The sequence below is a fragment of the Emiliania huxleyi genome (assembly GCF_000372725.1).
Source record: "Emiliania huxleyi CCMP1516 chromosome Unknown EMIHUscaffold_21, whole genome shotgun sequence".
In the NCBI taxonomy this organism is placed as follows: Eukaryota; Haptophyta; order Isochrysidales; family Noelaerhabdaceae; genus Emiliania; species Emiliania huxleyi.
Genome location: NW_005200507.1, coordinates 661,739 through 675,143, shown reverse-complemented (window position 1 = coordinate 675,143; position 13,405 = coordinate 661,739). Strand labels below are relative to the sequence as shown.

Here is a 13,405-nt window from a genome sequence, read left to right as displayed (position 1 = left end):
ACCGCCGTTCGCTCGCGCACTTCTCGAGAGATTTCATTGGGTTCAGAATGGACGTCGATGACGTTGTGCACGCGACCGACACGCTCCTGCTCTCCAACACGCTCCTCCTCGGCTTTGCTGTCGGCACACTCACCGGCGGGTCTCTCGGCAAGAACGACTTTGTCGACGCAGACGCCTTCTACCTGGGCCTCGAGCCGGGGCACGACATGCATGGCTTCCGTTCTCACGGCATCTACGCCTCCGGCCAGCTCTCGGTCGCATTGCTCACCATCTCCTGGGTCCTCTCGACCACCGTCGCCTTCTCGCTGAGCCTTTCGCCGTGCCGGAGGGACGAGCAGTTTCTTGCGCGGTGGCGGGTGGTCTTCACGCCGCTGATACTCATGAGCATGCTCACGCTGGTCGCTGGCGTCCTCCTCTTCTTCTGGATGCGCGCCCGCACACTCGCACGCACACCCACACACGCGAGCAAGCTCTCCCGTACGTATCGTGCATGCACGGTTGACCGTAGGTACGCCTGCTATGCCGAAATTGCATTCCCGCACTACTGCTCCAACGACCTCTACGTTCCAAGGGAATTGGATCTGGTGTACGACGCGGAGAGCGGAGAGTTGCTTGAGGTGACCGCCGACGAAATGGACAGCTGCTTAGAGAGCGGGATGCTGATCGTGAGCTTCAAAAACGTGGTCGTGTACTGCGTCTTTATCGTCGTGTTCGGCCTCCTCGTCTACATGATGTTCGGCCAGTACTCCCTCACCCTCCTCCACCACGGCGAGGGGAGCACCCGCCTAGCTCCAGCGGACGAGGAGGCGCATGCGCTCGCCAAGGCGCTCCGCAGCATCGACCCCGCCCTCGAGGCGTACGAGGGCGCGCTCCTCGACGCCAAGGTCACCGCGGCGGTGCTGCCACTCTTGGCGCGGGAGGACTGCGAGCGGGTGGGGATCCCGCTCGGCCACACGCTATTGCTGCTCAACGGGCTGGCGCCGCGGCCGAATGCGAGGCGAGCCCCGCGCCCTGGCGCACGCCATCCGCTGACTGCGGTAGAGCCGGCCGAGGACTCGCGGCATCGCGCCTCCCCGATGCTCGATGAGGCGCTCGCCGATCACCGATTCCACACGCTCCGAGCCGGGGCAGACGCGCGGCAGGCCGCGATACCGGCGCTCCTTGCTGCCGGGCAAGGGTCCTGCTAAGCCCATGGGCATAATTGTGCGCAGCGGCATCATTACACACAAAGAAATTCGCGCAGGCCGGGAGCTAATGCACAGGCAGAGACTCGGGGGGGGAGGGGGGAGCGCTGTGGGCCGGACCACTGTGCGCTCGCTGCTCGCAGCTCGCTAGTCGCTTTCCACCTTCTGCTGCGCGTACTGCGACAGTGCGTGGTTGTAAACACACACAACACTCAGGAAATCTCGCGCATCGGGTGGGCCACCAGCTCGCGCGCGAGAGAACCCCCCTGCCCGCCGCCCACATCTGCATGTCGCGGTCTCCCCCCGTCTCCGAGAGCAGTCCGAGAGATAAAAATCTCTCGTCATGCTCCAAGTGCTCATGGGCACATGAACTCTCCTTCACCCTGACGACCCCGGCTAGTCGCCGACCACACCCACAGAGAACCCTGCACAAAGATCGCACACGGGCGGGGACACACCTGTTCCTTTTTACCCATCGCACAGTGTAGAGGTGTCCGTTTTTATTTATTTCCTTCACGCTGCAGGGTGTGAGGGGTGTGTACTCTCGAGTCCGCTCTCCCCCTCTCACACAGCTCACAGGCCTCAGCATGAGCGATGAGGCTTTGGAGTTTTGGTTGTGTTCCGAAAAAACCAACTACCAAAGAGCGAAGAGATTCTATCGGGCCACAACTAAGCCGCTCGCTGCTACGCAGCGAGCTGTATCTCGACACAGTCTGCGGAGCTCGCGGCGGCGACGCTGACTGGACGCCGTACAGATATCACACACCAGCGACCAGGACACACCACATATCCACATGGCACGCGTTGTGATCGGTGGCGCGCCGCTCACCTACTCCCTGTCAGAGATTTGGCCTCCCACACCACCTTCTCGCGGTGGCAGCTCCCATGCCTGCTCGAGCCACTCTTCTGCCTCAAGCCGGCGGAATGCAACCGGCGGCCCTGCACCCTCCCTCCCGCGCGGACGCTCTTTCTTGCTGAAGCGCTGCCGGTGCTGCACATCGAGCGCATCGCAAGCGGCGTCCAGCGCGAGAGAGAGGCCGTCGCCCACCACGTACGAGGAGCACAGTAGCACGAGCCCCTAGAGTCGCACGCGAGGGACGGGTCGGGCCGTGTGTGCGGTGCCGCATTATCTGGTTGTGCGCGGTGCCTTCTCGTGAGCAGCGGAGCACAGTGCGGTGCTCGAGTCGACCCGAAGAGACCACGGCGAGCCCGACAGCACACGCGCCGCGCACGAGAGGCAAGCGCCGCGGCGGCAGCTCGAGTCTGGTAGGAGTCCGGCTCTCTCGACGGCAGCAAGCACAGGCTCGTTTGACGACACGGAGAGAATGTGTGTTTGGCCGCCGACCACCACCGTGACGGGCCACCTCAGAGCGGCGGCAATTTTTAGGAAGCAGGTTAGTAGCAGGCTGACACCTCGCATGGCTGGCACGCGAACGCGCACGAATGAGCTAGCGCGCCACACCAGCGCGCCCCACTCGCACGATCTCACGTAAACGCACAACCCCCGGCCCGAAATCTCACGCCGCACCAAATCGAAAAAGAAAGAAAGAAAACAGGCGCCCCAGGGAGGGATGGGAGGACGGTACGCCGCCACCACACAGGGATTTTAGGGGAGAAGTGTGGTGTTAGCCGTCGCCCACCCTCGGGCGTCTACCACTTCCTATCTCTCTCCGCAGTTTATCACCAATTCTTGCAGCGACCTTCATGCCACCTCGCACCAAATCGAGAAATGAGCGTCAGTCAGGCGTAGGTTCTTTTTGAGGATTTTTAGCAATATTGTTGTCTTTTTGCTTGGCCGGGTATCATGATGAAATTCTGGAAAAACCTGGCCGGCCCCTGCGGTGCCCCAACCTACCTACCTACCTACCTTACTTATGGGGAACTAAAAAAGAAATCACGGGATGGGTGAAGGTGGGGTACTATACCAACTAAAGTGCTGCTTGGTGGTACTCTCTTGCAACCACAGTCCTTCTTGTGACATGGCAGGCCACTCTCAAGCCCTACAAGCATCAGATCACCCATTTGGGGAGGGTTGACATCGTGATTTCCGCGGAAAATTTCTTTTTCTGCTGCGAAAATTCCGGCGTGAAGAGAGGGAAAACCCCGACGGAAGGGCCCAGACCTACCCTACCTACCCCGTCATGAGTGCCGCCCAAGCAAAAAGAACCTACACCTGGCTGGAATTCTTTTTGGCCTGGTCCCCGGCGCTGCACCCGAGGGTTTTGCCAAGCTGCCAACCCTATTCACGCACACTGCGCAAAAGACCCCACCAACCAACCAACTGTTTCCGGGCCCGAGTGCGCGAAGTGCGGGACCAGCCAACCAGCCCCCCCCCCTCTGTGAAAGCACGAAGAAATCTCTCGGAAGTGTCGCGCGGGCCGCGAGAGACCTAAGGCTGGGCGCCCACGATGCCCGTGCTTTGCGACCTCATCGGACCTGGCGCACCCGCGCACCACTGGACGCAACGCCCCGTCGGGAGGGGCTGTCTGGTTATGTGTGTAATAGACCATATGTGTGCGGAGAGTGCGGGACCAACCAACCAACTTCTGGAGGCCTGGAGTGCGCAGAGTGGGGGACCACCCAACGAACCCAGGGCCCGGAGTGCGTGAATGCTGCCAATCGGTGCTGCTGGCTAGTGACGCGAACGTGCCGCCTCTAACCGAATGGTGGTCCTCTCGCTCCACCTGGCCTGCTCGCTCGCCTGGCGTCCGGCCCTCAGCCGGCAGCTCAGCGCCAGCAGCCGCGCCGTCGGCGTGCGCACGCGCAAGCCGCTCGCGTGCGAGGCCAGCTTCGCTCGGCAGACGGACCCGCCGGCGCGCCGGCCCGCCTCTGCCGCCACCGCCGCCGCGACGCTGCCACCCAAGCCGGACGGCATCGTGGTCGCGTACAAGCCGACCAACTGGACGAGCTTCGACGTCGTCGCAAAGGCGCGGGGCTGCCTCGAGGCGGACCTGAAGAAGGCGGGCCACACGTTTCGCCGCCGTTCACGGCTCAAGGTTGGGCACGGCGGCACCCTCGACCCGCTGGCCGAGGGCCTGCTCGTGCTCGGCATCGGCACCGGCTGCAAGGGCCTCGAAGGCTACCTCAAGGGCGGCAAGGCGTACCGCGCCACCGCCCGCCTCGGCACCGAGACCGACACGCAAGACTCGAGCGGCGCCATCACGCGGAGCGAGCCGGCGGAGCACGTGACGCTGGCTGCGCTGCGCGACGCCGCGGCCGGGCTCACCGGCTCCATCCTGCAGCGTCCGCCCATCTACTCTGCGCTCAAGCGCGGCGGCAAGCCGCTGCACGAGCTTGCGCGCGCGGGCAAGATCGAGGAGGGCGACGTCGAGCCGCGCCGGGTGACGGTGCACTCGCTGGAGGTGTCTCGCTTCGACGCCGAGAGCGGCTCCTTTGAGCTGCTCGTCGACTGCGCGGGAGGCACATACGTCCGCACGCTCATCGTCGACCTCGGCCGCGCAGTCGGCTCGGCGGCGCACATGACCGGGCTCGTCCGGACGCGCGTCGGCCCCTTCCGCTGCGAGGGCGACGCGGACGGCGAGCGGGCCGACCGCGCGACGCTGGTGCAGCCGCTGCGCGAGACTGACTTTGGCGACCCGGCGCGGTACCACGAGGCGATGGCCGAGAGCGCCGAGGTGCTGCGTGTGGTGGAGCGGCGAGGAGGAGCAGGGAGCGAGGAGCAGGGCTGGGAGTGATATCATACGTCGTGTTCGTTTCACATGATGCGCGAAGGCTTTTACTAAAACCCGAACAATGGCGAATTGCCGAGATCTTGGAGCACTTGGGCTTGGAGCACTTGGAGTGCAGTTGGCAGCCACACATCCAGGGCCGGGAGACGATGGACGTTTTTACGGTTACACAACGCGACGGTTGTCATGGTCGCCCAGCTCGCTCGCGGCGCGCCGGCCGGCCTCGTTCTGGACGAGGCCCAGGAGGAGGAGGAGGAGCTGCACTCGTCGCCCGAGGTGCGTGTCCGCGAGCTCGAGGGGCGCATCGACCACGCAACTTCCGCCTCGGCTCTCGACCTTGTGGGCTGGCGGTGCGAGTGCCTCGCCCTCACACAAATCGCATGGGCCGACGACCTTTTCCAGCTCGGCCGCGCGTCGTTCCTGCTCGCACGAGCCTATCTGGACGCGGGTATGCCCTTCCCTGCCATCCCGCATGCCGAGCGCGCCGAGTCGATGCTGCTAGCGTCCGCCGCCCGCCCAGAGGCCGAGGCGCTGCTGCCCAAGGCGCTGCTCGCGCTCGCCGACAGCCTGTCCCGCGCGGTGCTGGCGCCGGGGAGGCGAGGCAGGACCAGCCAGAAAGCACGAGGCAATGCTGCGACGCTGTACAAGCGAGCGGCCGATGCCTACCACCGTTCGCTGCTCGCTATGCACCGAGTGTTTGGACGCGGACACGTGGCGTGCTGCCCGGTGCTGCGCGGCTGGGCGCGTATGGCCGTTGGCCGCTCGTCCGATTTTGCGCTGGCCCGGCGCCTCCTAGCACGCGAGCTACAGATCCGCAGCGCGAAGGGCGTGAACGACCCGACCGCCGCAGAGTCAGCGGCTCTCGATGAGACGCGCCGAGAGCTCGCCAGCAATATGCTCCTCGAGGCAAAGGTGGCCTCTTCGGGTCGCGACAACTCCCCCAGCTCCCTGCGCGCCGCCCGGCTTCGCCGCGAAGCCATAGCGCTGCTCGCGGGGAGCGAGGTAGAGGCTGCGCCGGCGGGGACCATGGAGGCGGCTCGGCTGCGCTTGCAGCTAGCCGAGGCGTGCATCGAGCTTGAGGCCTGGGGTCAGGCGGAGGCGGCGCTTGTCTCGGCCATCGGGTACACGGAGCACGCCTTTGGCTGCTGCGACCACCGCAGCGCCGCGCTCTGGGCCGAGCTCGCGTCGATTCGGATGCGCCAGCAGCGGCACGAGGCGGCGGCGGCTGACTACGAGCACGTCGTGACGGTGCTCGAGCTGCTGCATGGGCCACACGACGAGCGGCTCATCGCTCCGTGCGAAAAGCTGTGCCACGCCTTGGTGGCGCTCGGTCGATGGCGCGACGCGAGGTGTCAACGAGCACACGCACGGCCCCCTCCCTTTACATGCCCTGCCCACCCTTTCAGCGTTCTGTCGCCACGTCACCCGTAGGCTCGCCCTCGGCCGGGCGCAGAGGCTAGCCTGCGCACGTTACGGCGTCGACTCGCAGAGCGCGCTACGCATCGCACAGGCGCCGCCCCCGGAGCCTTGGCTGCCAACGCCACCGCTCTAGCGCGCCGCGCCACTCGCCCATGTAGGTGCTGCGCTCGATTGAGCAGCAAATGCCGCCCGAGGATCAGAGCGACGGCGAGGAGGAGTGAGGCTGCGCTCTTCTTTTGTTTTACCCACACCCGAAGGCTCGGCTTTAGCGGCTTTTTAGAGCAAAAGGGGGCCGGGGACCCCTTCGAGTGTGGCATACTAGATACTACACTTATAGGTCTCTCTCTAGCCGCGGGGACGAGAAGGGTCGTGAAGGGGGGGGCAGACACGGTGGGGAGTGCCGAGTGGGGTAGGGCGGCGACCGTCGCATAGAGTGTATGGCCTTACCGTCCCATACCACCTACGGCGGCGAATACGCTACGACAGGGACGTCGACATTTAAATCAAACGGCTTTTCTCTAGATAGTCTCACTTCGCGCTTGCCGGCTTGAGCTGCTGCTGTTCGGAGACGGAGTCGCTCGGTCTGCGGGTTCGGGAAGGGGGTCCGCGCGATCTCCTCTAGCAGGCAGCGAATGTGCTGCAGAACAAAATTGACTCGGGTTCCCGGTCCCGGTACCTCACATTGAAGTGACTTGGACCCCCCAAGAATTGGCTTGCCGCGCTTGGGCTGCAGAAGCAGCGTATCTCAGTCGTTCTCCACACGGCAATCGCACGCAGAGCAGATCGTCAAGAGAGAGAGAGAGAGAGAGAGAGAGAGAGAGAGAGAGAGAGAGAGAGAGAGAGAGAGAGAGAGAGAGAGAGAGAGAGAGAGAAGAACTCTTTCCTATCGTCAATGAGCTTCTTGCGAGTGGCGAGGGCCGCGGGCGGTCTCGAGAGAGATTTTTGGACTGGCCCCAGCTTCGGCTGAGGGCTGCCGAGCCCAAATCACAGTCAGAGCTATGATTTCTTGTCTCGAGTGCATGCACGGAGCTAAAGTGCCTCTCGCCCCCCTCGCAGGAAGGAGTCGCTTAGGCGGCGCCTCCGTGGAGTTAGCACCAGGACGTAGCCCCAGAGGCCCGGATAGTACTGGTTTGGGGCGTGGGGCGTCGTTGTCGCCTCCTGAAGTTTCTGCCGGACGCCGCCACCACGGTGCGCAGCCTTCGCATAGCCTCGGGCGACAAACACGCCTCCCTCGCGCCCGACGTCCTGAAGAAGACGCTCTTCCACTTCAAGAACCTCACCAGCCTCGACCTCGGCGGAAAGAAGGCCACCGCGGCGGTGTTCACCCTTGCGGCAAAGCAGCCGTGGGCGTCAACGCTGGAGAGCTTCACGTACCGCGAGTGCGGCGCGACCCCTTTCGACACCGTGGGGCTGCTGGGGCAGGCCACGCATCTCACCTCGCTGAGCATGACCTGCGACGGTGTTCAAATCCCGCCACCTCATCCCACCCCACCCCACCCTCATTCGTCCCCCTAATCCGTCCGTGCCCCGCCCCGCAGCGGATGTCCTGCGCCAGCTCTCGAACGCTTGGCGCAAGAACCGAGGCGGCGACGCGGCGCCCCTCCTCGCCTCGCTCGACCTTTCGGGCGGCTGGAGCGGCCGAATCGGCTGGCCAGCTCTCGAGGCGTTGCCCTCTCAGTTCCCTGAGCTCGAGAAGCTCAAGATCACGATGTGGCTCTCCAACGCTCAGCCCTTTCGCCAGCTCGCGCAGCCCTTCGCTCGCCTCCTCGAGCTCTCAATCACGAGGCTCATCGCCAGCTACAGCGGCGGCCACCTCACCTCGGAGAAGCTCGGCAGCTTTCTCCGCACCATCTTCGCCGCGACGCCAGTCGTCGAGACGCTCTGCATCCACCACGGCTCGATGTACGTCAGCGGCCGCGAGAGAAAGGAGGGGAAGCGCATGGACCCCTTCCCAGGCGTCGACGGCGCCCTCGCCGAGCTGCCAACGAGCCTCGTCGAGCTCACTCTCGCCTCGATGGTGCTCACGGCGTCCGACACCTCATCGCAGGCCTCCCGCAGCTCCGCCGCGTCCACTTTGCCTGCCGCGAGAGCGGGCCCGAGGGAGCGCTCGCTCTCGCGGCGGCGCTCTGCGCGGACCGCGAGCGCTTCCCGCGCCTGACGCCGGCCAATGCCAGCGTGACCAAGACGGGAGGTGTGTCGTCGTACGGCTACGCGCAGACGGTCACCTTCTGCCTCGACCCCAAGGTAGAGGCGAAGAAGGCGGCCGACAAGGCCAAGGCGGACAAGGGCGGCAAGGCAGGCACGAGCAGCAGCCGCCCGGAGAGCTCCCTCCATGGCTCCCTCGCGGGGAGCGACGACGCCATGAGCGAGGACGACGACGTCGAGTGAGACTGCTGCTTTTCGCCACCGACGCGTGAGAGACCCGGAAAAAGGGCGCGGCATGCGTCTGTACCCGCGCTTCCGTGCCCCAACTCACGAACTCTCCGGCCGGCCACAAGCACATTTTGTCTCGGCACATCTGAGATCTTCATCTGCATCGGTTTGTGAGTCTGAGCCAGTGAGTGTCGGAACGCGGGAGCCTGTTGAAAAATTGGAGTGTTCGTCACTTGTTTACTTGTGTTCAGGGGCACACACACACAGCTCACAGGTCACACGTCACATACAAAAGTACACACGGCACTCACGGCACTCCCTCCCCGCTCCCGCCCGTCCCCCGCGCACGAGATCCCCGCGCAGCACACCAGCCGACTCATTGTCATTCGTTACCGCGCGCTCGCGGCGCGTGCACGCCGATCCCCGCCCCAGAAGAGACCAAGCCACTTCGCAGCTGCGCGGCTCTCACGCCGAGACCCCCGTAAACTCGATGTCGTCGCAGCCAAAGCCGGCGTCCACGACGTGGCCGAGCGCGCCGTAGCTGTCGGGCGGGATGGCGTCAAACTGCAGCACGTCGTTCGTGTAGGTGACGGGCATCCGTACTGAGGTACTGATATTGAGCTCCACGCCGTCGACAATCATCACAGCAGACCCGGAGCTCGTCACCGTGATCTGCTTCTTGCCCGACTCCGCCGCCTTGCACGCGGCCGCGGTGAATATGGTGGTCATGCAGCAGTCAAAGGGGTTGAGGTTCTTCAAGCCCCAGATGCACGGCCCGTCGCCGCTTCTGTCCACACTCGTCCCCGGGATCGGGTGCACGGGCATGGTGAAGCTGTAGACGGACGGGATCAGAGTGCCGTCCGCCGCAACCGTCGCCGGCGGGACCGGAATGACGGCGTCTGCCAGCCGCGCCTGGAGGTTCTCATCGACGCCGGTCGTGTTCGGGTCGTCGGGCGGGTAGGAGAGGCCCACCCCCGGAGAGTGGTTCGGGTAGCCGGCCCACATGCCCGGCTTGGAGAAGGTGCGCCCGAGCACGTTGGAGCGGCCGCAGCTGAAGCTGACAGCCGGTATGTTGAAGAGGTCGCCAACAGTGGTGCCGCCGGTGAACGGCACCTCGACATTCTCCTGGCCGGGGATCACCTTGGTGAGGAAGGTGCCGCTGTACTCGTACTCCTGCTCGAGGTAGGTCTCGTACTCGATGTCCTTGATGAACCACTCGCGCTTGAACGGGTTCATGCCCATCACCGTCGAGCCCCGGTCACAGGAGTCGATGCCCCCGTCCTGCGAGCGACGATGTGGCTGGATGGAACGTACGCACCCAGGACGAGCGCGCAAGCAGGCGGGGGGCGGCAGGCGAGGCGCGCGCACCCAGACTTTGCACGGCTCGCCCGTCTTTGGGTTGTAGCCCTTGACTGCGGCGAGGCGGGGGGGGGAGCGGTCAATTGCGTGCCCGGGGGGACGGGGAGACGAGGTGGGTGTTTGGGCGCGTGCACACCGAGGGTGTCCGCCGTGACAAAGGTGGCGGTGTACAGGGTGATGCTCGAGCCCGGCATGTCGTTGGCGCCCTCCCAGATGCCGTCGATGAATGGCGAGATGTTGGTCGGCCCGACCGAGACGATGGTCTGGTCGAACTCGGACGCCCAGCGACCGAGCGACTGGCCCGTCGCGTAGTTTGCGTCGAGGTAGATGCGCGTCTTGATGGTGTTCATCCCCTGAACCACGGTGTAGTCGTACATGTGGCACTCGCCCATCTTGACGTGTCCTGCCCGAAGCGGAGGCCCGGCGAGCTTGAGACGTTCGGCTGGGCTGAGGTCGGGGTTGTTGCCGGACACGTCGTAGTAGAGCTCTGCCTTGAGGAGGCCGAATCCCTCGAGACGCATGGGCGATGCGGAGTAAAAGCTCACGTCCGCGTCAATCACGAGCTGGTTGGTCGTCGTGTTGCCGTGCGACATCTCGAGGTTGCTCGTGGCGTAGTTGGTCAGCTGAATCGGTGGGAAGGTGGTCTCCTTGTCGATGGAGAGCGGGAAGGGGATCCCCATCGACCAGACGGTGCTCTCGCCGGTCATTCTCCACGGCACAGCGTCACCGTTGAGCATACGCTTCGCCATCTGAGTGGGCGAGGCGGGCGGTCAGAGGCACTAGGAGGGGTGAGAAGGCTCCTCGCTGGGGGCGGGGGCGGGAAGTGCAGCGCGCCCTGTTGAAGGCCGCGGCGTCGGTCACGTGCATCACTGTAGACGGATTGATGACGCCCGGGCCGTTGCCCTTGAGCGTGAATGGCGGGACCACCATCCAGCCGATCGTCCGGCCGCTGGGCGCGCCCTCCTCTGGCGGGCCATGGACGGTGGCGTTGAAGGCGTCGACGTCGCACCCGAAGGGACCTAACACCGGGCCGGAGGTGAGGCAAGGGAATGGGCGGCGGCGGGGAATGGGCGGCGCGCCGGCGTTGTTGATCTCAACGACGGCGGAGACCCTCATGCTGGTCTCGGTTGGAGCGCTCATCGTCGCGTTATGGATGTTGATGCTCGTTGCGCCGACGAGCATGTCGAGCACTGCCGGAATAATAACGTACCAGATCATCGGAATCCAGAACAGTGCCGCAAACGAAAGAAGCGCCAGCATCGTGTAGCTGGTGGCCTTCACCGAGCCGCAAAAATAGCGGTGCGCCTTCGTGACGCATCCCGGCTCAGAGTGTGGCTCTTCCGGCCGCAGCGCGACCAGCGGTGCGACGCGCGGCTTGGCTTGGCCGTAGTCGGAGCGGAGCCGCTCAAGCGTTTTCTCGTCAGGAATCGACGTGCGCTCGGACATGGCGAGTATTGCCGACAGTGGAGTGGGACTGGAGGTAACAGCAGCAGCAGCAGCAGCAGCAGCAGAGCGTGATCAAGGGATCAAGGCCTCCTTATCACGCTTTCCTCGCAAACCACTCCAGGCGCCGTTCTTCGAGTTATTTTTCTTTCTTTGAATAGGAGGGACTGTTCTTAAAACGGTTTGCGGTGCCAGCTTCAGCGCTGACCGGCATCTGCGGGGTCTCGGCTAGGGTCTCGGGCGTCGTCGGGGAGGGGGTGCGGTGCAGGGTGCTCGGCCGTTTCGAGCCTCGCCCTCGGGCGCGGCTAAAATAAACTCCACTGTCGGATCTTCTGCACTCAGTCTTTACACATAAAGACAGAGAGATTTTTGAAAACCAACAAGAAATCACGACTCTCACTGTGATTTGGGCTCGGCAGCTTCTCAGGTTCTCAAGAAGAAAGAGATAGAGAGATTTTTCAAAAAGAGATCTGCATCTCTCTCTCTCGCAAGGTAGAAGGATCAAGGTTGTCGCACAGGTTCACTCAGATCTCAGCACTCAGCCGAAAATACAAACGGACACCCCTTCTAGGAGATGGGTAAAACCGAGGCTCTGTCTCTGTGCACTCTGGTTTCGTTATGTATCGTTATTTTTGCCTGTCCGTGTCACCCCCGCGGCATCCAGTAGCCTCGTCACCTCTGTCCTGCCGTGCTCCTCGGCGAGCTCGCGCGGAGTGCGGCCTCGGTCGTCGCGCAGCTCCCACCGCGCACGGCCGCACCGGAGGAGGCTCGCCACCACCCCCGCGTTCCCCGCCTGCGCAGCGCGGTGCGCCGCGGTCTGACCGCCCGCCTCGGCGACGACCAGGTTCGGGTCTGCGCCCGCAGCAAGCAGCAGGCTCGCGATGCGCGTGTGCTTCGTGTGGTGGAAGTGGTACGTGTGCGAGGCGGCGAGCAGCAGCGGCGTCTCGCCGCCGGAGAGGGCACCGTGCTCGGCCGGCGCCCTCGGCTCGCCGACCGGCCGGTCCACCTCGGTGCGCGGGTCGTCGAGCAGCGCCGCCACGCTCGTCGCCTGCCCGAAGGCGACCGCCTTGTGCAGCGGCGTCACGCCGTACAAGTCTCGCACGTTTGGGTCGCACCGCCCGAGCAGCAGCTTCACCGCGCCCCGCTCGCCCGCCTGAGCGGCCAGGTGCAGCGGCGTCGCGCCCGCGGCGTCGGCCGCCGCAGCGTCTGCGCCCGCGTCCAGCAGCGCCTGCATCGTCGACATGTGGCCCGCAGCAGCGGCGAGGTGCAGCGGAGTGCGCCCGTGCACCCTGTCCGCCGCGCCAGGCGTTGCACCCAGCCCGAGCAAGATGTCGACCAGCTGCCGCCGCCCGGCCTTTGCGGCGAAGTGCAGCACCGAAACGCCTCGCACGTCCACCTCGTTGGGGTCGCCCTCGCGGCACTTTCGCGCCACCTCGTACCAGTGCCCCTGCCGCGCCTCCTCCACCGCCGTCAGTCCCAGCGCTTGGTGATCGGCCTGCTCGCGGAACCATCGCGCGTCCGGGTGCTCGCAGAGGGCGGACGCGCTGGCGGCGGCGGCGGAGGCGGAGCCGAGCGCGGCGGCGGAGCCGAGCGCGAGCCGCGCAGCGCGAGACGAGCGGAGGAGGAGCCGCGCAGCGCGAGACGAGCGGAGGAGGGCGTCCATTCGCAACTAAAGGTCTTTTTTTTGATTCTACATGCAGCACGCTGGCGAGGAGAGGCGCACGCACGCTCTCTCGAGGTCTCTTGGAGCAGAGCCCCGGCGAGTCCTCGAAAGAGCTGGGTCCTCGGAGAGGGTCCCTGGGTGGGCGGGGCCTCTACTCGCCAGTGTAGCATGCGCCAGTCCGAAAGAAAGAAATAAAAAATAAGCAACGCGGGGATGGCGCGCCAGTCCGCACCTGGTTCGAACTTGGAAAAATTCTTTTGCCAGCGGGGGTGAGA

The 13,405-nt window shown here is 64.7% G+C and overlaps 4 protein-coding genes across 4 annotated transcripts; 2 read left to right on the top strand and 2 right to left on the bottom strand.

Annotated features, from left to right (window-relative positions):
• Positions 1-4,054: 4,054 nt before the first annotated feature.
• EMIHUDRAFT_55432 (tRNA pseudouridine synthase) lies at positions 4,055-4,693 on the top strand (the record flags this gene model as incomplete). Its single annotated transcript, XM_005780870.1, has 1 exon — positions 4,055-4,693. A coding segment is annotated over one exon (639 nt), but the record flags the coding sequence as incomplete, so codon positions are not given.
• Positions 4,694-7,184: 2,491 nt separating this feature from the next.
• EMIHUDRAFT_204384 (hypothetical protein) lies at positions 7,185-8,680 on the top strand (the record flags this gene model as incomplete). The annotated part of the gene is made up of 4 exons (XM_005780869.1): positions 7,185-7,218; positions 7,500-7,751; positions 7,831-8,309; positions 8,381-8,680. 4 exons carry the CDS (start codon positions 7,185-7,187, stop codon positions 8,678-8,680), a joined length of 1,065 nt encoding a protein of 354 aa, XP_005780926.1.
• A 204-nt stretch (positions 8,681-8,884) lies between these two features.
• On the bottom strand, positions 8,885-11,562 carry EMIHUDRAFT_434800 (hypothetical protein). Its single transcript, XM_005780868.1, has 5 exons — positions 11,104-11,562; positions 10,859-11,043; positions 10,161-10,773; positions 10,034-10,077; positions 8,885-9,946 (listed from the first exon to the last, which is right to left on the bottom strand). Exons 1-5 carry the CDS (start codon positions 11,468-11,470, stop codon positions 9,131-9,133), a joined length of 2,025 nt encoding a protein of 674 aa, XP_005780925.1. The 5' UTR covers positions 11,471-11,562; the 3' UTR covers positions 8,885-9,130.
• A 521-nt stretch (positions 11,563-12,083) lies between these two features.
• EMIHUDRAFT_204382 (hypothetical protein) lies at positions 12,084-13,300 on the bottom strand (the record flags this gene model as incomplete). The annotated part of the gene is made up of 2 exons (XM_005780867.1): positions 12,084-12,962; positions 13,286-13,300. 2 exons carry the CDS (start codon positions 13,298-13,300, stop codon positions 12,084-12,086), a joined length of 894 nt encoding a protein of 297 aa, XP_005780924.1.
• Between the last annotated feature and the right edge of the window lie 105 nt (positions 13,301-13,405).

Bases quoted from the DNA above. Each gene is read 5' to 3' on its own strand.
- EMIHUDRAFT_434800 (XM_005780868.1), bottom strand. From the start codon at position 11,470: ATGTCCGAGCGCACGTCGATTCCTGACGAGAAAACGCTTGAGCGGCTC. The intron at 11,044-11,103 runs GCGCGCCGCCCA...GCCCGGTGTTAG, and splicing joins CGTTGAGATCAACAACGCCG to GTCCCTTCGGGTGCGACGTC. The intron at 9,947-10,033 runs GTGCGCGCGCCT...CGTCGCTCGCAG, and splicing joins GCGAGCCGTGCAAAGTCTGG to GACGGGGGCATCGACTCCTG.